This window comes from Somniosus microcephalus, chromosome 18 (genome assembly GCF_052327205.1).
Source record: "Somniosus microcephalus isolate GS21.2 chromosome 18, FLI_Smic_1.0, whole genome shotgun sequence".
Taxonomy (NCBI): domain Eukaryota; kingdom Metazoa; phylum Chordata; class Chondrichthyes; order Squaliformes; family Somniosidae; genus Somniosus; species Somniosus microcephalus.
The window spans coordinates 16,301,547-16,324,316 of NC_141004.1; the positions used below are offsets into that span (position 1 = coordinate 16,301,547).

The following is a 22,770-nucleotide window of genomic DNA, read 5'->3' on the forward strand; positions in this document are numbered from 1 at the left end:
GAATGGCGGAGCAGGCTCGAAGGGCCGAATGGCCGACTCCTGCTTCTATTTTTCCATGTTTCTTTGTTCCTTCATCGTCGCTGGGTCAAAATCCTGGAACTCCCTCCCTAACAGCACTGTGGGAGCACCTTCACCACACGGACTGCAGCGGTTCAAGAAGGCAGCTCACCACCACCTTCTCAAGGGCAACTAGGGATGGGCAATAAATGCTGGGCCTTGCCAGCGATGACAACATCCCGTGAATGAATTTTTAAAAATTCAAGCTGGGCCATAACAGCGTGATGGTTAAGTGAAGTTATGTTTTATGAGGACCAGGTGGGTTAGAACCCTTTAAAGGTCAGAGGCCAGACTGATGAAATGAAAGTCTCCTCTCTCTGCTGGCTGCCCATGGGAAATGAGGTTTGAACAGTCTCCAGCCACTTTCTGCTGGGTTTGGACAATTCATAATTTGGCATCATCTCACAGCTGATATAGGGAACAAGATCATTCCCATTGGTGCAGTAGGGGTCCAACCACTTACAGTTACAAAGTATTTACAGCACAGAAACAGGCCATTCGGCCCAATAGATCCATGCTGATGTTATTGCTCCACGTGAGCCTCCTCCCACCCTTCTTCATCTAACCCCATCAACATATCCTTCTATTCCTTTCTCCCTCAGATCCAGCTTCCCCTTAAGTGCATCCTGCTCTTCTTGAGGTTAGGGTTAGAGAGAGAGAGTGAATTGCATTTATATAGCACCTTTCACGATCTCAGGACGTCCCAAAGCGCTTTACAGCCAATTAATTAATTTTGAAGTGTAGTCACTGTTGTAATGTAGGAAACGCAGCAGCCAATTTGTGCACAGAAAGCTCCCACAAACAGCAATGTGATAATGACCAGATAATCTGTTTTTTGTTATGTTGGTTGAGGGATAAATATTGGCCCCAGGACACCAGGGATAACTCCCCTGCTCTCCTTCGAAATAGTGCCATGGGATCTTTTACGTCCACCTGAGAGAGCAGACGGGGCCTCGGTTTAACATCTCAGCCCTCAGTACTGCACTGGAGCGTCAGACTAGATTTTTGTGCTCAAGTCTCTGGAGTGGGGCTTGAACCCACAACCTTCTGACTCAGAGGCAAGAGTGCTACCCACTGAGCCACAGCTGACACTTGGGGCATACTGTTGGCTTAATAAAGGCACCTTGCTCTATATCTAATACAATAGCAAAATACCGCAGATGCTGTGGAGAGAGAAACAGAGTCAACGTCTGACGAAGGGTCCCCGACCCGAAACATTGACTCTGTTTCTCTCTCCTCGATGCTGCCTGACCTGCTGAGTGTTCCCAGCATTTTCTGTTGTTATTTTTGCTCGATATCTGACTTGTTGGGGAACTGGTCGCCCACTGGTAATTGACCACTCGGAGTCTGGGGTTTCACTAGAGTAAAATAGCTTTTATTCCAAGTTAACAGGGGAGACACTCATCCAAGGACAAATGCTCTCTGAACACAGTTTCTCTTTAGGTTTTGTACCGCTTGTGGCATCGTTGTGCCGTGTGTAGAGCCCATGGTTTGGGTGCAAAACAGTTCGTACCGAGTGCAATGCCCCTGTGCCAGGTGCCTAACAGTTCAATAACGACTCCATATTTCCCTTCATAACAAGTCCTTCATGGACATCTTAGGGCGTTCGGCCAACTTTCTTATCACCAGCTTCATCAACATCTCCTTCTATTCCTTTCTCCTTTTCTGTTGAGTCTTATAGCGTGTTCTCTCACATTCAACCGTCCCTTTGTTCTGTCAACACTTATATATATTGTGCATATTAGCGCAAAGTTAACCCTTTAGTTCCCTTAGTGTCCAATTTTACCCCCTTTCATGACTCATTACAACTGACCTGAAAATGCTGTAAGCTGACACTGATGTCTCACACTTCAATGGACACTACAATTCACCACACAATAAAGTTAGGTACCAGCTTGATGAGTAAATAAGGTCTGGACATGGTTGGCAAGAATCACTTTGAACTTCAAAGTTTCACACTAGACAATGTTAAAATGAATGTGGCTTTATCTTCGGTCTTTTTTTTCATTCATTCTTGGGATGCGGGCGTCACTGGCAAGGGCAGTTTCTGTTATCATCCTCATAGGGGTCCCCCCAATGGGTTGGTGATCAAATACACTGTACAGTTTGGTATTGAGCCATACAAGCCCAGGAGGAGGACCTCAAAGTTCCATTTCATCTAGCCCTATCGGCATATCCTTCTATTCCTTTCTCCTTCATGTGCTTATCTCGTTTCCTCTTAAATGCATCCCTGCTATTCGCCTCAACCACTCCCTGTGGTAGCGAGTTCCACATTCTAACCACTCTCTAGGTAAAGAAGTTTCTTCCGAATTTCCTATTGAATTTATTAGTGACTATCTTATATTGATGGCCTCTAGTTTTGAACTCCTCCACAAGTGGAAACATTTTCTCTGCATCTACCCTATCAAGTCCTTTCATAATCTTAAAGATCTCGATCAGGTCACCCCTCAGCCTTCTCTTTTCTAGTTTTTCCGATAGGTATAACCTCTCAGTTTCTGCTATCACCCTTGTAAATCTTTGGATTTTTTTTATTTGTTCATGGGATCTGGGCATCGCTGGCAAGGCCAGCATTTATTGCCCATCCCTAATTGCCCTTGAGAAGGTGGTGGTGAGCCGCCTTCTTGAACCGCTGCCGTCCGTGTGGTGAAGGTGCTCCCACAGTGCTGTTGGGGAGGGAGTTCCAGGATTTTGACCCAGCAACGATGAAGGAATGACCGATATACTTCTAAGTCAGGATGGTGTGTGACTTGGAGGGGAACTTGGAGGTTGTGGTGTTCCCTTGTGCATGCTGCCTTGGCCCTCTAGGTAGAAGAGGTCGCGGGTTTGGGAGGTGCTGTCGAAGGAGCCTTGATGAGTTGCTGCAGTGCATCTTGTAGATGGTACACACTGCAGCCTCCTCCAGTGCCTCTATATTCATTTTATAATTTTAAGACCAGAACTGTGCACAGTACACGTTACCTACCTCTAGAAGATCTCCTTTCATCACCGTGAGTTCCCTAGTATTTCTTTTAATGAAATCGTACATTGCCTTAGCGAACTGAGGATCCTTCTGTGACCTGTCGTGACCAAGCAGCGACCAGTTAGTAATCTGACCCTGGCATATTCTTCTTCTATTCCAAAAACATCTGCCCATGGCCCACTGCCTTCCCGCAGGCTGCCAATTGAACCTGCCCTCCCAACCAAGGGCACCCGATGGAGACCTCTTTGTAACCAGTGGCCTGCATGGGGAAGCCATTGTGGTTTTCCCACCGGACTAACTCAGCAGAAAGAGGAGCCAGAAGAGGCCCAAAGAACATAACATAAGAGCATAAGAACATAAGAAATAGTAGCAGGAGTCGGCCATTTGGACCCTCGAGCCTGCTCCGCCATTCAATTACACCATGGCTGATCTTCTACCTCATCTCCACTTTCCTGCACTATCCCCATATCCCTTGATTCCCTTAATATCCAAAAATCTATCGATCTCTGTCTTGAATATACTCAATGACTGAGCCTCCACAGCCTTCTGGGGTAGAGAATTCCAAAGATTCACCACCCTCGGAGTGAAGAAATTTCTCCTCATCTCAGTCCTAAATGGCCGACCCCCTTATTCTGAAACTGTGACCCCGGTACGTAAATTGAACTTCTCTTTACTTTCCTCATGGAGCCAGGAGGAGCAGGGTTCCACCCCCGCAGCCACCTCCCGCACCCCCCCACCCGCAACTACCTGAGTGCCGGGTCCCTGGTAGTGATTTCCTGCCATCAGTTTCGGGTGGGAAAATGATGGGCGGGGGGAAGGGGTGCTGGCTATACAGTTAAAACCCAAAGGTTAAAATCTCCCGGGCTTCATACTGTCTACATATTGTCTGTCTGTCTCGGCCCCCTCCCCCCAACTAATTCGAGTTATAATAAGGGCAATGGTGTCTTTCAACGTCAGGAGGTTCTTTACACAAAGATTCACACTTGGAATGGACAGGTAGGATGACTGAGGCCAGGACTGTGGACTCATTGAAGAAACACCTGGGGGGAGAAATTGGGTTGCATTGCGCCTCCGGGAGGTGCTAATGGGGCGCAAAGCCCCGAGCGCCTGGGCACGACACCGCTAACGCCTCCCGCGAAAATTCAGCGGGAAATCAGTGCCGGTGGTAGCCGGTAGCGCCTCGCGGCACAGCGCCTCCGGCGATTATGTCATCACCGTGTGCAGCGCCCCGGGCTGCAAACTTCGGTTGCACGCCCTGACCTACCGCCGGACGTTATGTCCGACAGGGCCGGGGTGGCGTTTTTGCGGCCACGGCGGCGCAAATGAAAGGGCAGGTGCTAGGCGGCCATTTTTTTGGGGCCACCTGCCAGCACCTGCCCCCTTTCGCTTCCTGATGCGAGGTGCCAGCTGCAATCGGTCAGCCCAGCGCTCCTCTTGAGTGCCGGGCTGTTTTCCTGGCACCCCACTCCCCGGTGGTTCAGCAGGGCCCTGGTGCGCACAGCGCAAGGCCACTCCCCTTTAATCAGGGGCGGGAGGCTTGTAGTACCGCAGCGCTATGTCCTGACGCGTGTGGCGCTGTTGCACGTAGTGCCGCGATATTGAATGGGAGCGCCCCAGGAGGGGGGGGGGGGGCGTGCTTCCAGTAGCACCCTGCCACCTGCTTGGGGCGCTACCACTCAATTTACGGTGCAGGGGCGCTAACTTTTAGTGCCCCGGTGAAGTTAGCGCCCCAAACAGGGCGCAGCCGAATTTTCCCCCCCCCCGGAATGTTATAATGAGAAGATGGTAGGGTTGGCATTCGAGGAGGATGAGAACAATAAGCCGAATGGCCTTCTTCAGCTAAGCCTATCTTGTGACTCCTGGGTGGAGGAGTGGATCATAGAATGACGCAGCACAGAGTGAGACTATTCGGTCTATCGTGCCTGTGCCGGCTCTTTGAAAGAGTTATCCAATTAGTCCCTTTCCCCCGCTCTTTCCCCATAGCCCTGCAAATCATTCATTTTCAAGTCCACAATTCCTTTTTGAAAGTTTCTATTGAATCTGCTTCCACCGCCCTTTCAGGCAGCGCATTCCAGATCACAGCAACTCGCTGCATGAAAAAAAGTTTCCTCATCTCCCCCTCTGGTCCTTTTGCCAATGATCTTAAATCTGTGTTCTCTGGTAACCGACCCTCCCGCCAATAGAAACAGTTTCTTCCTATCCACTCTATCAAAACATTTCATAATTCTGAACACCTCTATTAAATCTCCCCTTAACCTTCTCTGCTCTAAGGAGAACAATCCCAGCTTCTCCAGTCTCCCCACATTACTGAAGTCCCTCATCCCTGATACCATTCTGGTAAATTTCCTCAGCGCCCTCTCTGAAGCCTGGAAGGAAAAACTAGGGGCTAGAAATTCATTATAGTCTAGGAATGGGCGGTAAAATTAGAAAAGCTGTGGAATTAGCGCCAGGCTCTAATGCATTAGAGTGCACGCGAAATTCATTCTCACTGCTCAAAGAAATGATTGGGTCGCTAAATCAAATCTTAAAGGCCTAGCTCAGTGGCGTTACACTGAAAGTGTGGACCAATATCGGGTGCAGTCTAATCTCAACTCATCATTGCCACAGGCTTTTCCCAGTACTTAAAGGGGAGGTTCATTGATACTGCAGCACCTCATTCTCAGCATTGGGAAGACTGAAGCCATTGTTTTCGTGCCCCAGCCACAAACTCCGTTCCCTAGCCACTGACTCCATCCCTCTCCCTAACATCTGTCTGAGGCTGAACCACACTGTTCGCAACCTTGGTGTCATATTTGACCCGGAAATAGCTTCCGACCACATATCCGCAGCATAACAAAGACCGCCTACTTCCACCATCGTAACATCACCCGTCTTCACCCTTGCCTCAGCTCATCCGCTGCTGAAACCCTCATCCATGCCTTTGTTACCTCTAGACTTGACTATTCCAATGCACTCCTGGCTGGCCTCCCACATTCCACCCTACGTAAACTTGAGGTCATCCAAAACTCGTCTGCCCGTGCCCTAGCTCGCACCAAGTCCCGTTCGCCCATCACCCCCTGTGCTCGCTGACCTACATTGGCTCCCGGTTAAGCAGCGCCTCGATTTCAAAATTCTCATCCTTGTTTTCAAATCTCTCCATGGCCTCGCCCTTACCTATCTCTGTAATCTCCTTCAGCCCCACAACCCCCCAAGACATCTGCGCTCCTCTAATTCTGCCCTCTTGAGGATCCCTGATTATAATCGCTCCACCATTGGTGGCCGTGCCTTCAGCTGCCCGGGCCCTGAACTCTGGAATTCCCTCCCTAAACCGCTCCGCCTCTCTACCTCTCTTTCCTCCCTTAAGGCGCTCCTTAAAACCTACCTCTTTGACCAAGCTTTTGGTCACCTGCCCTAATTTATCCTTATGTGGATCAGTGTCAAATTTGTTGTCTTAAAATACTCCTGTGCAGCGCCTTGGGATGTTTTACTACGTTAAAGGCACTATATAAATACAAGTTATTGTTGTTATTGCTGGCTGTGCAGCTGCCTCAGCAAGGAGAAGCACAACAAGGAGAAGGAGCCGGAGGACTGAAGCAGGCGTGCTCATAGCAGATCCACCTCAGTCGGGTGGTCAGGGTGATTGAATGCTTCAACAAATGCTACATACCACCATCTGTACCACAAACTTCACACACTGCCCAATACACCACACCCCCAGCACTCACCCACCAACAATCTCTACCTACCAACACTCCCATCCACATCTCACACCTTGCACACAATGACAGCTATTCAACTATGGCAGGCACAAGGGTCATTAATTATTAGAATGAATGTGATATGTGTGATATGTTTATGCATAAATTTGTTAATGGAGTTTGCAATATTTTGTGGTCTCTCTCATTTAACCTTTGTGCCCAGGAGGACACTGTGATATGGCACGACACAGGGATGGTATGATGGGCATGTGGTGAGTGAAAGGGATCTGGGGTTTAAGTCATCCTGCTGTGAGGCTGGAGGTTTGTTTGGAGGAGGTGGCAGAGTTCTGTGACCACCGCCTTGGTGAAGCGGAGCCGCCTAATACACTGCTCCTCGCTTAATTGGAGGTAGGAGAAGTGCTCTCGGAATACCCTCGGAGGGTAAGGACTCCTGTAGAGAGCCCTGATGGCTCTACTCCTCCCTCTGGCCACACGTTCCAGTCTTTCTCGCTGCCTCCGCTCCCTCCGCTGTAGATCCTGGAGGGCCAGGTCAACTGCCAGGACAGCCTCCATTAATGTAAACCAAGTGTAGCACTTTGATATTTTTTAAGAATAAATGTAACACTTTTTAGTTACCACAACACTCCTGATACAAAAGAACCTTTAAATTACTGAATTAAACTGTTGCACAGCGTCAAACTGACAAGAAAGCACTGAAACTCCACTAACCTGACAGCTGCGACTCATTACTCATGATCCCTTTAAATAACATCCCTGGAGCCTGCTTGACGCCTCCTCGCCCTGTCACTGTCTGGTCGAGGCGCTAAGGTAGGTGGCGAAAATCAATTTTGCAGATCGGGCGCCCAGTGAGTGTTGCACGCTCACTGACGTCACGATCTGCTTGGCATTGAAGTCCCCGGCGGCACATCGTACCGGCGGTGCACCGGGGTGGGGTGGGGGGGGGACCAGATTTGCCGTGCATCACTGGACTCGCCCCGGCCCGCGCTACTGCATCAGCGCCCCATTCCTGCCAGATGCTGTCGCTAATGGGAGGCGTTAACCAACTGAATTTCCTCCCCTTGGAGTCATCCAGAGGCAGTTGGATGTTGTCATGGGGGGACTGAATTTTTTTTATATGTAGATGAGCAAAATGGGCCGAATGGCCTTCCTCATCTGTATCTCACCTTGTGATATCGTACTCACCTCTCGAAGGGTTCACCATGGGGGACTCCCATCTGCCAAGGGAACAAAAGGCAGAATTCAATGAGATTAAAGAATATTTGTAACACAATTTTTTTCAGTACAACTGGGGCTAATTTAAACCTTTTGATTAGTCGCATGTTTGCCCTAATTAGTGTGTTACTGTGATGAGCTGAATGCAGGTAATATCAAACCACTTTGAATCATAACTGGGTTATTGCCAATGCTCTCGTAATGTTATCTGTTCTGTTGTCCCGTCCATATATCAAGTTCTCCCTGTTCATATTAGTAAATCTCCTAATTATGATGCTCAGTAATGGGCATTCCTTTGCTGTTGAGATCGGATGTGAGTTAGACTGCCAGAGACCAAGGTGTCCATTAAGCTGCTCGCAAGATCGGGCACCCACATTCGCTAGGCTCCCTATCTCTCTAACCTCCTCCAGCCCTACAACCCTCCAAGGTCTCTGCGCACCTCCAATTCTGGCATCTTGCTCAATTTTAATCGCTCCACCATTGGCGGCCGTGCCTTCAGCTGCCTGGGCCCTAAGCTCTGGAATTCCCTCCCTAAACCACCACCCCGCCCTCCTTTAAGACGCTCCTTAAAACCTACCTCTTTGTCCTAAAATCTCTTTATGTGGCTCGGTGTCAAATTTTGTTTGATAACGCTCTTGCGAAGCGCCTTGGGACGTGTTACTATGTTAAAGGTGCTGTATAAATGCAAGTTGTTGTTGTTGTTAGGCACCGGATTGAGCAGTTCACCAGAAGCGCCACAAGAGGGCAGCTTCTCAATGATGTGCCTCACTTGCATTGCTCCAAATTTCAACATTTTAACAGATGAAATTAAAAAGAAACAGGGTCCTGCAAAGGACAGGACTCCTCGTGAACATTTCTCAGCTTGTGCCGAGTTTCCATTCTTTATATTTAGGAGTGCCGCCAACACCAGGAGACCTGTGTATCTATGGTCACGTAATGTGCGAGCAGGAGCAGTAGACCCACCATATGTAGATAGCACTGAGCAGGAGCACCCAGTGTGTCCTTCGTTTATTTAAACTCCAAAATAAAGCTGGCACCTTCCTCCCACTCACTTTACACTTAAAGCATTTTTTATCCCTTGTCGGCCCGGGGGGTTTTTGTGTTCTGTTTTTATGCCTCTCCAACGGTTGCGGAGGTGGGTGTGAGGCAATGTTCCCATTAAGCTGCGCGGTCGTGCCGCGCTCTGGAGCTCCCGGGCAGCCGGCTCGTCGGCCTTTAAATGGAAAAACCGCGCACGTGCAGAAATTTGAGTGGGCCGCGCAGTCCGTTAAAGGGACCAAGCACCCAAAAAAAAATTAGTGGGGACATTGGTATGAGGCGACTGGGGTGGGGGGGGGGGGGCGCAGTGTCAGGGAGGAGGGAAGAATTGTTTAGCACAGTGGCCCAGCCACAGTGGTGTTGGGTAGGCTTGATGGACCAGCTGGTCTTTTCTTGCCCATCATTTTCATATGTTGATTGTCACTTTTCTAAAGTTCATCATCTCTCTGACACTCTTTTTGTCCTAGGTTTTGATCTTCCTTAGTTTCGCTTCTCCTCTCCCGAAGTGCTCTGACGCCTGAGTTCCACATGCATCATCCTGTCCATCTGGTCATTCCTCAGTTAATAATGTAGACCAGGAGCTATTGGCCACGGGGGCATCTCAACCAAGCGCATTGATGTCCGACCCTTGCCTGGAGCCTCCATTGTCTATGCAGTTACCCACTGAGCCACCAGGGGAGCCAGCCAGCATTATTGTATCTATCAGACTTGGCCCAACCCTGAAAAGAAACAATCTCTTTACAGAGCCTTGGGAGCCGAAACAAGTGAGGATCTGTCAAGTCATGTTCTTTCTCTTGCTTTCTTTTCCTCTATGTAGATTTTTCCCTTCCTACCTTGTGCTCTCCATGTCCCCCGTACAGGAACAGCCAAGCAAAATGTTCCCAGTGTTAGTCTCGCCAACAGCTCGGAGCTGCAAGTGAGTGACCTTCTTCTCTGGTGTTTCCTCTCTTGCTGTTTATGTCTACAGATTGTATTACGCCACATGCGTGAAGCTGATTGCAGACGCACGTTTGTCCTGGTGTTGGCTACACTTTTAAACATAAACAGTGGAGGACTGTGCCTCGCCAGCACCTATTAATGGACCAAAACCACTAAAACAGATTATCTGGTTATTATTACATTGCTGTCTGTGGGAGCTTGCTGTGCACAAATTGGCTACTGCATTTCCTACATTACAACAGTGACTCCACTTCAAAAAGTACTTCATTGACTGTAAAGCACTTTGGGACGTCCTGAGGTTGTGAAAGGCGCTATAAAAATGCAAATTCGTTCTTTCTTTTAACTCAGATAAGAAAGAAAAGAAAGAACTTACATTTCTATAGTGCCTTTCACGACCTCAGGACGGCCCAAAGTGCTTTACAGCCAATGAAGTACTTTTTGAAGTGCAGTCACTGTTGTAATGTGGGAAACGCGGCAGCCAATCTGATCACAGCAAGCTCCTGCAAACAGCCATGTGATAATGACCAGATAATGGCCAAAAATTGCTGTCAAAATAACAGTGAGGCCAATAGCGCTCGCCGTTCTTTGTGTGCAAATGCCACAGCCACCTCAAGCGAGGGCAAATGCGCGATTAAGCGGAAATCCAAAAGCTACTGTCGGAGATGCCATGTTGTCATTAGCTTTGCGAGAGCAGCCTCTCGTCGCCTAGATCACCATTGAACGGCATGACGTTGCTGTATTTGCCACGGTAGCTACGAACCACAGAAAGCCTTGTCAAGTCATTTCAACTCCACGTACCCTTTTAATAAGTGTTAATTTTTTTTTAATTTGTTCACGGGATGTGGGCGTCGCTAGGCAAGGCCAGCATTTATTACCCATGAATAACTGACTGGCTTGCCTGGCCATTTCAGAGGGCAGTTAAGAGTCAACCAAGTTGCTGGGGGTCTGGACTCACATATAGGCCAACCAGGTAAGAACGGCAATCAACCTCTTTGGCACTGAAAATTAACTATTACAAGTGTGGAGTCTCATTCCTTCAGGTTTTAATTGTTGTTGGAGATTTTTTTTTAATGTTAAATTAAAATTTATGTTTTACTTTCTGTCTCTTTTTTTCTCTCTCTCTTAATTCAATCTTTCTTTCCCTCGCTTTATTTCTATTTCTATCCCTGATTTGTGACTGAATTCAGTATTCTAATTTACAATTCCTTCTCAGTCCTTGCGCTGTTAAGTTCACAATCCTTCAAGCTGATTGTTTAAGGAGATACCCAGTTGCTTTTCCTTATCACTCAGGTCCCAGATGCCCAGATTCCTTCGCTATGACGTTATCAGCTGGCACTTTCAGCAACTTGCTACGTCAAGATTTTTAAAAACCTAAACGGGCAAGGGCAAATCTAACTAACAGCAAGCGCCGCGCGTTGCTCCGCCACAGCAATTTTTGGGCTTATCTGTTTTTAGCGATGTTGGTTGAGGGATAAATATTGGCCAGGACACCGGGAGAACTCCCCTGCTCTTCTTCGAAATAAGTGCCATGGGATCGTTTACATTCACCTGAGAGCAGAGGGGGCCTCGGTTTTACATCTCCTCTGAAAGACGGCACCTCCGACGGTGCAGCACTCCCTCAGTACTGCACTGGGAATGTCAGCCTAGATTTTATGCTCAAGTCTCCAGAGTGGGACTTGAACCCACAACCTTCAGACTCAGAAGCGAATCTCCCCACGTGGGCAATTGCGGACACAAAACCCAGAACCAACCATGCCGCGGCTCCTTAACACCTGCTGGTTTGGGGCAGACATGATGTTAACAGGACTCTTTACTCTGCGACAAGGGATTGAATAAAAGCACCAGAGTGTTAACGGACATCCTGTCCAATTGGTACCTGCTCCTTCGGCCGCCCTCTCTCATTGCCCAGGTACTGATTGGGTGTTGGAGATCTTTGTGACTGCATGACAGGTAGTTCCCAACCATCGGAAAAAGTAGGAACATAACTCGGTAAAGTCTCACCATTCGGCCAACCTGATCTGTGTTTAAAGAAACAGTAACAACTTTGTAATATAAACAGAAAATGCTGGAACGTACTCAACAGGTCAGGCAGCATCTGCAGAGAGAGAAACAGAGTTAACGTTTCAGGTCGATGACCTTTCGTCAGTACGCCATTACATGGTTTCCTTAAAGGCAGCCTTGGAAGCTGCATGGGTCTCTCCAAGTGGTCTGATTTTGGACTGAAAGCATGTTGGGATCTGTTTGTTAGACTGACCTTGGGGGACAGGACATCAGCAAGAGCTAATTTGGAGTTACTTGTGCATGTGAACCCAGACCAGGACCTCCACTTGGAAAGCAAGCCACCAGGGTAAAATTGCTTATCATAATTTGCACGAGTTAATCGGCCCTCCCCAGTGAGGCACGTGCTGGTGGCCATGAGCTCCTGAGTCCTGACAAGCTAAAATATGCACTTGGAGCAGTCACATCACTGAGGAGGCCCAGTCTGACTATAGAATGTGATGGGATATTGCACCCTTCCCTCCGCACCTCCCACTATTTAAAGTTCTCTCCCACTCACGGTAATGCTCCCCTTTAGTGTCAATACACATCTGGATGACCAACCTTGGAACGTTCCACGCGTTTCCCAGAGACTTCCAGATGTACTGCTCTTCTGCAGTGACGTTTGAATTAAGGAATTCTATGGCAGCTGGGATCAGGAAAGGGGTGACCACATTCTGTGCCAGATCCGGATTTGGGAGGTGTCTCAGGACCTGAGAAGAAAGATGCATTTTTCAACAAGGGACGTAAACGGACCTTTGACACGCAAAGACTTTGAGCGAAGGAGGAATCGCGAACTTGGATCAGTTACTATAAAAGTGAAGGGTTCTGATGGGTAAAATAGGCAAAGAGTCATCGATGAGAGATCATCGATTTAAAATCGTCGCTGAGCGAGGAGGGAGGTTCGGTTGTTGGTGTATGGAATGATTTAGCACAGGGAGTAGTTACGGCAGAGACCATTGAATCTTAGGGAAAAACTGGGTAAATATTTGAAGCAGAGCAAGATAGAGGACTACGGGGAGAGAGTGAGACAATGAGAATAATTTTGCATTGCTCTAGCAAAGAGCCAGCATGGTCACAATGGGCCAAATGACTTTGTTCTGTACTATGACATCCTATGGTTCTACGATTAACACCTGTGGCATTGCCTCCCTCTTACTTGCACACTCCTGTAATTTGGAAATCATTCTATTGATCTATATCAAAAATAGTCCTGGCACTTATGATGGGATCAAAGGCTGACGGAGCTGAAGAAGGAGAGGTGACCAAAAATGTAGTCCAAGATGTGGGCTTTAAGGTGGGAGAAGGTAAAGTAAAAAAAGACTTGAATTTATGTGGTGCGTTTCACGAACTCATGACATCCCAAAGCACTTCATAGCCAATTAAATACTTTTAAAGTACTGTTGTAATGTAGGACATGCGGCAGCCAATTTGCGTAAAGCAAAGTCCCACAACCAGCAGTGTGATAATGACCAGCTAATCTGTTTAAGTGGTGTTGTTTGAGGCCAGGACGCCAGGGGGAACTCCCCTGCTCTTCTTTGAAATAGTGCCCATGGGATCTTTTACGTCCACCTGAGAGAGCAGACGGGGCCTCAGTTTAACGTCTCATCCGAAAGACGGCACCTCCGACAGTGCAGCGCTCCCTCAGCACTGGGAGTGTCAGCCTGGATTTTGTGCTCAAGCCTCTGGAGTGGGATCGGATCTCACAACCATTCTGACTCAGAGGCGAGAGTGCTGCCCACTGAGCCACAGCTTAGACAGCTACAGGCATGGCCGTCAATTGTGAGGCGAGATTGAAGGGCTGCACAAAAGACTGTAATCATAAAAACTCAGCGCCCAAATCAGGGATCATTACTGGGAGTTTCATGGTATATTTAACCACTATACCAAGAGGGGAGGCTTATACCCAAGTCATTTTGATTTGGACTATTGAGTGAATGCACCGCCTTCAAGAAATTGTCTTTTCCTTTCCATTAGACTATTAGCAATCAGAAGGAGATATACCCCATGACATGAATCAGTCATTCATGAAAGAAAGACTTATGAAATAATACTGAGCAGCCTGCGGGTGGCGCTGTCCAGGGAGAGTATAAATACTCGGGCACGGGCCCAGCTTGTGCAGGACATTCTTAACAGGAACTAGTGAAGGACACAACTAGACCTCCATGTTGTAAAACAGTTGATTAAAGCTTTGTTTAACGCTTAGACCAAGTGCCTAGTAGTTTTCTTACGTCACCCCACATACACCCTTTCTGGCCATCGAGATTTTAGGGGATCACACAGATGCATAAGCACCACAAGGCTAGGCAACCAAAACTGGATGAAAGCAAGACCCAAAGATCTAGTACATATTACATAGTATTTACAGCACAGAAACAGGCCATTCGGCCCAACGGGTCTATGCCAGTGTTTATTTGAATGACTTTTGTGATGGTTTTATTGTTCTTCATTACGGGCTACGAGGCTGAGGGGAGATTTAATAGAGTTGTTTAAAATTATGAGGGGCCTAGATAGAGTGGATAGGAAGGAGGTCTCACAACCCAGGGAGGTCAATAACCAGGGGGCATAGATTTAAAGTAATTGGTTCAAGCAAAACCACTGAGAAGAGAAACAGGGGACCAAGTTAATTTGCTCTGCTTCCTGGAACCCAGGAAAGGAAGAGCAATGCCAAATGCCCAATAGCTGGCTGACCCTCCCAGTTGATGCATGATGTGGGCATGCGGAGAAACCTCAACAAACGAGATGATGTCACAGAACTGAATGGGTCTCGCTAATCGGGGAAATTTCAGTACATAAGGAGGCCATTCAGCCCATCGTTGTACACCTTCATTCCTCCATTGCTGTGCACTGTTCCCATTTTATTCCTCTGCTCTTTCCCCACATCCTTTCATATCAGTCCTCACGTCATAATTAGTGTGCTCTAGAGTGCCCGTCTCGATGTGTGCTGGAGAATTTACTGCCTCACTGCTTATCCGAATGCAGCGGAGTCAGGGATTGTTTAAAGAGGGACTGGAGAGAGAGGGAGCATCTACTTACACTTTCAAGAATCTGGAACAGAATGTGAACCAGGTCTGCAGCACTCGGTGCCTGAAGATGGGCTTCCATCTTGCTCTAAAAAGAGAAAACAGAATTCATTGTCACCGTTAGAAACTCGTACAGTTAGTGACATGAAGCTTGTCATTCATGTGGAAATGACTTATGAAATAATACTGGGTGGCCTGCTGGTGGCGCTGTCCAGGGAGAGTATAAATACTCGGGCACGGGCCCAGCTTGCTCAGGACATTCTTTGACAGGAACTAGTGAAGGACACAACTAGATCTCCATGTTGAAAAACAGTTGATTGAAGCCTTGTTTAACACTCAGACCAAGTGCCTCGTAGTTTTCTTACATCAGTTAGCATCTGGCTGCTGCCAAATACTGGATGAAAGCAAGACCCAAAGGTCTATTACATATTACATAGTATTTACAGCACAGAAACAGGCCATTCGGCCCAATGGGTCTATGCCAGTGTTTATTTGAATGACTTTGGTGATGGTTTTATTGTTCTTCATTACGGGCTACGAGGCTGAGGGGAGATTTAATTGAGGTGTTTAAAATTATGAGGGGCCTAGATAGAGTGGATAGGAAGGACCTATTTCCCTTAGCAGGGAGGTCAATAACCAGGTGACATAGATTTTAAGTAATCGGTAGAAGGATTAGAGGGGAGTTGAGGAGGAGGTTTTTCACCCAGAGGGTGGTGGGGGTCTGGAACTCACTGCCTGAAAGGGTGGTAGAGGCAGAAACCCTCATCACATTTAAAAAGTACTCAGATATGCACTCGAAGTGCCGTAACCTGCAGGGCTATGGACCAAGTGTGGAAAGTCGGATTAGGCTAGATAGCTCTTTCTCGGCCAGCACGGACAAGATGGGCCAAATGGCCTCCTTGTGTGCCATAAATTTCTATGATTCTATCAATTTTGGTCTCTAAAGGAGGTGAAAATTCCCTTTTAATTCTTATTTTTTTTACGTTTGTAGATGATGATCAGCTAAAAAAAAATCACATTCTCAGAAATTGTATGTTTCAAAGTTGATTTCACTAGTGGGTCATTAATTGTGGAGGAAAGTGGGCATTCCCCCGCATTGTGTTACAGCAGGAAGTTCACCCAGAAGTCTTCATCCAGAAGGATGTTCTTGCCATGGAAGGAGTTCTGCGAAGATTCACCAGACTGATACCTGGGATGGCAGGAATGACGTATGAGGAGAGATTGGGTCGATTGGGCTTATACTCGCTGGAGTTCAGAAGAATGAGAGGGGATCTCATTGAAACTTATAAAATTCTGACAGGACTGGACAGGCTAGATGCAGGAACGATGTTCCCGATGGTCGGGGAGTCCAGAACCAGGGGTCACAGTCTAAGGATAAGGGGTAAGCCATTTAGGACAGAAATGAGGAGGAATTTCTTCACCCAGAGAGTGGTGAACCTGTGGAATTCTCTACCATAGAAGGCAGCAGAGGCCAATTCATTAAATATATTCAAGAAGGAGTTGGATATATTTCTTAAGGCTAAAGGGATCAAGGGATATGGGGAGAAAGCAGGGACAGGGTACTGAATTTGGATGATCAGCCATGATCGCATCGAATGGCCGAATGGAGGGGAAAGGAAGGGCCGAATGGCCTACTCCTGCTCCTGTCTTCTATGTTTCTATGTTTCTATGTTTCTTCCGGCAACACCACAACAATCCCCAGTAGAGCATTGGAAGGCGTGGAGCGAAAAGATCATCCGTCCCATTGAACCCCCTTCCTTCCACAGCCCCTGGGCAGTCCACCCCATTAGGGGAAGTTCAGCCCAACCTCCAGGAGAGATTGGCTCAATCAAGGGGAGAGCACATAAAGGAGGGGAAAGGAATAACGTAGAGGAGGGAAATCCTGCAAGTACTGTACCACCATTCAAATAAGAGATCTGGATGGAAAGTCCTGAATACATGGTATGTAAGCAGGAACTCTTTGGCAACACTGAATACTATTGCATAGATGTTTAGTGAAGAAATTAGGTTGCAAGTTAGGTTAATATTTCCTTAAGATTTGAGCATTTCAATCTCACAACAAAACCCCGTCATCTAGCTTGAGATAACAGTCTGATTGTTTCATGGTTGTGATGTAAGTGAGTGACTCCATAAAGTCACTTTGGTGGTGAATTGAAGTTGTTCTTAACCACACTTGATCGAGAGGGACAAAGTGCCCAAACCACCCCCACCAAACCCCACCCTCAACACCCATAAGTCCCTGAGTCAGGCTTCAAGAATACAATCATTGTTCTGAGGCACCATCTTATCACTGCAGCAGCTAGGGGCAACTTTCTTGATAATCTTTTTTTTCATTCCAAATCAGGGTGGCATCTCTTCAAGAATAATGAACGCAGTATTGCTCAAAATTAAATCCCACCTTGGACAGTGATGGATATCTGTTTAGTAAACCCTGGTTCTAGTCTTGAACTTTACATGCTCCTTACTGAGATGAAACATAGAACAATGAAAGTTCAGGGACTGGGTGGCGTATGGAATTAACACATTGCCTCTGGGATCTAGTGGAGTGAGATATCCCATTGGTTCTGGGATCTGGTGGTGTGAGTAATCCCACTGGTTCTGGGATCTGGTGGAGTGAGTTAACCCATTGCCATTGGATCTGGCTTCAAGTCCAGTCCAGGCTGACAGGATGAAAACCTAGAACATAAGAACATAAGAAATAGGAGCAGGAGCAGGCCATTCGGCCCCTCGAGCCTGCCCCGCCATACAATAAGATCATGGCTGATCTGATCTTGGCCTCAACTCCACTTCCCCGCCCGCTCTCCATAACCCTTGATAAGAACATAACTCCTCTGTCTACTGACTGAAAGGGTCCTAAATGAAGTGCGTTTGTAGCAGTCTTAGCCCAGTTCCATGAGATTCCTTGTAGTTTGGTACAAACTTGGAACTCTCGCACAGAGAAGCCATGGGTTGGTGACTATCACACTGGTGCAAACTCACAGCTTCACATGTTCATGAATTATATAGAATGTACAGCACAGAAATAGGCCATTCGGCCCAACTGGTCCGTGTTGGTGTTTATGCTCCACACGAGCCTCCTCCCAACCCTCTTCATCTCACCCTATTAGCATAACCTTCTATTCCTTTCTCCCTTATGTGCTTATCTAGCTTCCCCTTAAATGCATCTATACTATTTGCCTCAACCACTGCCTGTGGTAGCGAGTTCCACATTCTCACCACTCTCTGGGTCAAGAAGTTTCTCCTGAATTCCCTATTGGATTTATTAGTGACTATCTTGTATTTATGGCCCCTAGTTCTGGTCTCCCCCACATGTGGAAGCCTCATCTCTACATCCACCCTATCAAACACTTACATATTATTAAAGATCTCGATCAGGTCATCCTTCTCTTTTCTAGAGAAAGGAGCCCCAGCCTGTTCAATCTTTCCTGATAGGTATAGCCTCTCATTCTAGTAAATGATTTTCAAAAGTTAATCTGCTGTGTTCCAGTGATTGATTTCCCCCCTTCATCGTAGTGACGGTAAGATCCTGGTGCCTTTCTCCGCTCTGGTACTTACTAGCAAATTAAAGGCATATTTTATCTTCTGCAGACATTCCTTATACTCTTCCTCAGGAGGCAGTCCTTCTGCAGAGAAAGATACAGGGAAAACCCGGTTAGTGACGGGTCACAGGGTGGCAGCACTTAGCTGCCAGTTTACGAGGGGTAGCAGCGTTCCATTGCCAGCTCACCAGAAACCGAGCCGCAATATTTGAAATCGCGGATGCGTGGTGACCGTCAGTTTGGATTGGCACTGCCAATCTCAATACGCCGAGGGGCCCTGATTGGATTGAGCAGCAGGTTGTACCATTTTGGGTTGTATTTTGGATCAGTTCACAGATCCTCTTGGGGCCCATGTTGGACGTGTTCGCACAGCTCACCTGAGCTTGCTAGAACAGCGAGTATCTGATACTCGGTACTGGGCCGATGCTTTTACCCAGAGTCTCCATCTACCCGTAATAGAATCATACAGCACAGAAGGAGGCCATTCGGCCCATCGTGTCTTGAGAGACAAAAAGTTGTGGGGCGACGGGGGTGGGGGGGGGGGGGGAGGGGGAAGGTCGCTGCCGGGGGACAATGGCCTCAGGGTCGTTAGTATAATAAAAACATGAAATTCCCAGCGTTGCATATTGCCTGAAAGGGAGGGAGCTCCACCAACCTGTTTGTCTGTTTCAGATGCTGACTGACCTTCCATCATTTAGTTCACATTTACAGCATTATTTTTTTTTTGATACACTTCAAACTAATTGGTCAAAAATCTAAAGAGAAGTGGGGACCAAGAAAAGCAGGCAAAGAAACGTTGAGAGAGAAAACTAAACTATTGGACTTGAAAAGGAGGCATTTTCAGGACTATGGGCGAAGAGTGGGACTAATTGGAGAGCTCTTTCAAAGAGCCGGCACAGACACGATGGGCCGAATGGCCTCCTTCCATGCTGTATGATACTATTAAGGGTAGATGGAGACTCTGGGTAAAGGCATCTGCCCAGTAACGAGTGTACCTTTTAAGCTCACTATACAGCACTGAGCACAAAGTGTGCAGTACACGTTCTTCACCTTCATAGAATCATAGAATGATACAGTACAGAAGGTGGCCATTCGGCCCATTATGCCTGTGCCGACTCCTTGGTAGAGCATGCTGATTTATTTCATTTAATCTTGGAAGGTGAGTGACACTGACAAGACAATATTTATTACCCTCCCCTAGTTGCCTGAGGGCACAAAGAGTCAACCACATAGTGTGGGGACTGAAGTCACAGGTAGCTGGAAGTGACAGGCCCCAATCCCTGAAGAACATTAGTGAAGCAATTGAGTTCTTAATGACAACCTCGCAGCTTTCAACATTATTGTGTCAGGGGCCGACCCAAAAAAAAACACGACCAGATTTACCGAATTCAATCTCACAACTTGACCCGGTGGGATTTGACCTCGCAACCTCTGGGGTCGCTAGTCCATTGCCACAGCCACTAGGCAACCTCGGTTTGACTAATTGCGGTAATTGATGACCAATGTCATCATCATTTAAGTGGTAACAAGTGCCTCCTTCTTAAAGGGGCACAACCAACACGTCGTTAATTAAACATTTTTAAAAAATAAACTTAATAAATCAAATTAAAATTGATCCCGGGGTAGAGGGGGGACGGGGGGCGGGGGGGGGAGGTGGGGGTGATGATGCACTCCAGTCCCTCCAGTAGCCACTAGGCAAAAGCTTCTGTGAGCTTTATTTTCTTCTGTTCATTCAATTAAATAGTTGGTGTAGGAAGCATGATTCCCCATTAATGAAGGATGTTTTGGTGCCTTTCGGTATATTTTCCATTGGCATTGTTTTGCCACAAACACCACCGATTATTTCAGCTGGGTTAATGTCTGCATTAAAATAGCAGAAGCGTGAATTTGGCACAAGCCTTTCATAAAAAATCCCTTCCCCAAAACAACGGCAATCGCAAAATTTTCTTTTTTTTTCGTTCATGGGATGTGGGCATCGCTGGCAAGGCCAGCATTTATTGCCCATCCCTAATCGCCCCTTGAGAAGGTGGTGGTGAGCCACCTTCTTGAACCCCTGCAGTCCGTGTGGTGAAGGTGCTCCCACAGTGCTGTTAGGGAGGGAGTTCCAGGATTTTGACCCAGCGACGATGAAGGAACGGCCGATATATTTCCAAGTCAGGATAGTGTGTGACTTGGAGGGGAGCTTGGAGGTGGTGGTGTTCCCATGCGCCTGCTGCCCTTGTCCTTCTAGGTGGTAGAGGTCGCGGGTTTGGGCGGTGCAGAAAATATGCCTCAAAGTGTGACAGTTGTTAAAACTAAAATTCTCACGGGAATGAGGAGTGGCTTGATGAAATTTGAGGCAAGTTTCAAGTATTAAAAGATAAACCTTTGCCTTCAGCATTTCTTGGCTTGCAAGCTAGAAATCTCTGTAGTTTGGCAGAAAGAATCAGCAATAGAGTCGGGATACTGCTGCTGTCTTCATAACTGGGATATACCCTAGGACATTTGAAAGCCATCTCCATTGTAACTAAGTCAGGAATGCAAGGGACCCTTCATTATGGACTATTACCTTTACTCTTTTTTGATTTCTTCTTTTTCTTCTTCTGTTCTTTGGAGCCAATGGCTTGACTAATTTTATTGTTGAACAGCTCAATGTCATTTAAGACGTGATTGAGGACATCCTGTCAGGAAGGAAAGAGACCACAGCTCAGATAGAAAGCTCGTCAGCAGTCATTCAATGTGAGCAAACATTGGGCTGTAATTGCGCCATTTTAGCAACAAGCTTGCTGCCATGTTGATAGGCAATTCCATTATCTGCTATTTTGATAAAGAAAGACTTGCACCTTTCACAACCTCAGAACATCCCAAAGCGCCCTACAGCCAATGAAGTACTTTTGAAGCGTAGTCACTGTTGGAATGTAGGAAAAACGGCAGCCAATTTGTGCACAGCAAGCTCCCACAAACCGCAATGCGATAATGACCAGGTAATTTTTTTTAGTGGAGTTGGTTGAGTGATAAATATTGTCCAGGACTCCCCTGCCCTTCTTCGAAATAGCAACATGCATCTTTTACATCCACCTGAGAGGGCAGAGTTGGTTTAACATCTCATCCGAAAGACGGCGGGCAGGAATTTAACTCAGGAGTCGGCTTGGAGGCGGGACTACAACTTTCGGGGTTGTAGCCCCGCCTCCATCGCGATGCGGCCAATCCACGCGATTTTAACTTGATTGACCTTGTTGAGCCCGCCCAGCGGGCTCAGCAGGCCAATTAAGGGCCACCCGGCAACAGGTGACATCACAGACTGCAATTTCATCTGTCAAGAGGTTTTGACAGATGAAATATCAGCGTTTCACAGCTGTTTGAAGCTGTCAAACACTGACAGTCTTACTTCTAACCTGAGTCCTTCTCCACGGACTCAGTTAAAAACCTCTCCTGCACAGAAAGCTGAAGGCTGTCACTTTTGACAGTTCGCAGCCATTCTGCTTTCTGTGCCGGTGAGATGAGGGACTCCCAGGACCTAAAGGAAGGAAGGCTGAAAAGCTAAGAAAAGGTAACTTACACTTCTTTAATCACTTTAGACATACCAAACACACTTACCTTTGCACTCATGCACACATCACTCACCTGAAAACCGACATCTCGACCCCTCCAAGACCTTCAACCCGACGGCCCGCCTCCTCTAACTTGGAGTGGTTTGGAGCCGTCAGGAATCCCACTCTTCAACCTTCAAGATAGGGATTAGGCTAAAAACTGCCTGTTAACTGGCAGTTAATTTTCACTAATCCCTTCCCGCCTCAAGTAGGCGGGTCCCATTGTGGGGCGCATACCCGCCTCCTTTGAAACTGGCATGGAGGCGGGTTTGGGTGCAGGATGGGGTTGGGACCCCTGATTTCGGGATTTTAACCCCCCCGCACGCCTCCAATCCCGACTCCACGGCACAATGAAAATCCTGCCCGGCATCTCTGACAGAGCTGCGCTCTATCAGTACTGCACTGGAGTGTCAGCCTAAGTTATGTGTTCAAGTCTCCTGGAGAAGGGCTTGATCCCATGATCATCTGACTGAGAGGCGAGGGGCGAGAGTGCTACCACTGATCCACGCCTGACATTCAAAGACATTAGCCGGTTTAAAATAGATGAGTCAAAATAACAGACAAAAGAAATTTCATATAACCACATTAACACTGGGACTGCAATATTTCCCAGCCCTGTACATTCCTATGTTGCAATGTAATAACATTACACAGCACAATATCATCCCAAATGGCTTTTATCAACAGCAGTGTGAGGCT

The 22,770-nt window shown here is 47.3% G+C and overlaps 1 protein-coding gene across 1 annotated transcript in view; it reads right to left on the minus strand.

The window, feature by feature from the left end:
* Window positions 1–22,770, minus strand: part of eps8l3b (EPS8 signaling adaptor L3b) — a 92,872-nt gene that overhangs the window by 16,879 nt on the left and 53,223 nt on the right. Inside the window, exons 10-16 of the mRNA XM_086011097.1 lie at window positions 21,051–21,162; window positions 18,519–18,586; window positions 14,977–15,051; window positions 12,505–12,653; window positions 11,780–11,921; window positions 7,897–7,928; window positions 3,020–3,113 (exon numbers count right to left, since the gene is read on the minus strand). Coding sequence (XP_085867223.1) covers window positions 3,020–3,113; window positions 7,897–7,928; window positions 11,780–11,921; window positions 12,505–12,653; window positions 14,977–15,051; window positions 18,519–18,586; window positions 21,051–21,162 — 672 coding nt within the window. The remainder of the gene's footprint in view (window positions 1–3,019; window positions 3,114–7,896; window positions 7,929–11,779; window positions 11,922–12,504; window positions 12,654–14,976; window positions 15,052–18,518; window positions 18,587–21,050; window positions 21,163–22,770) is intronic.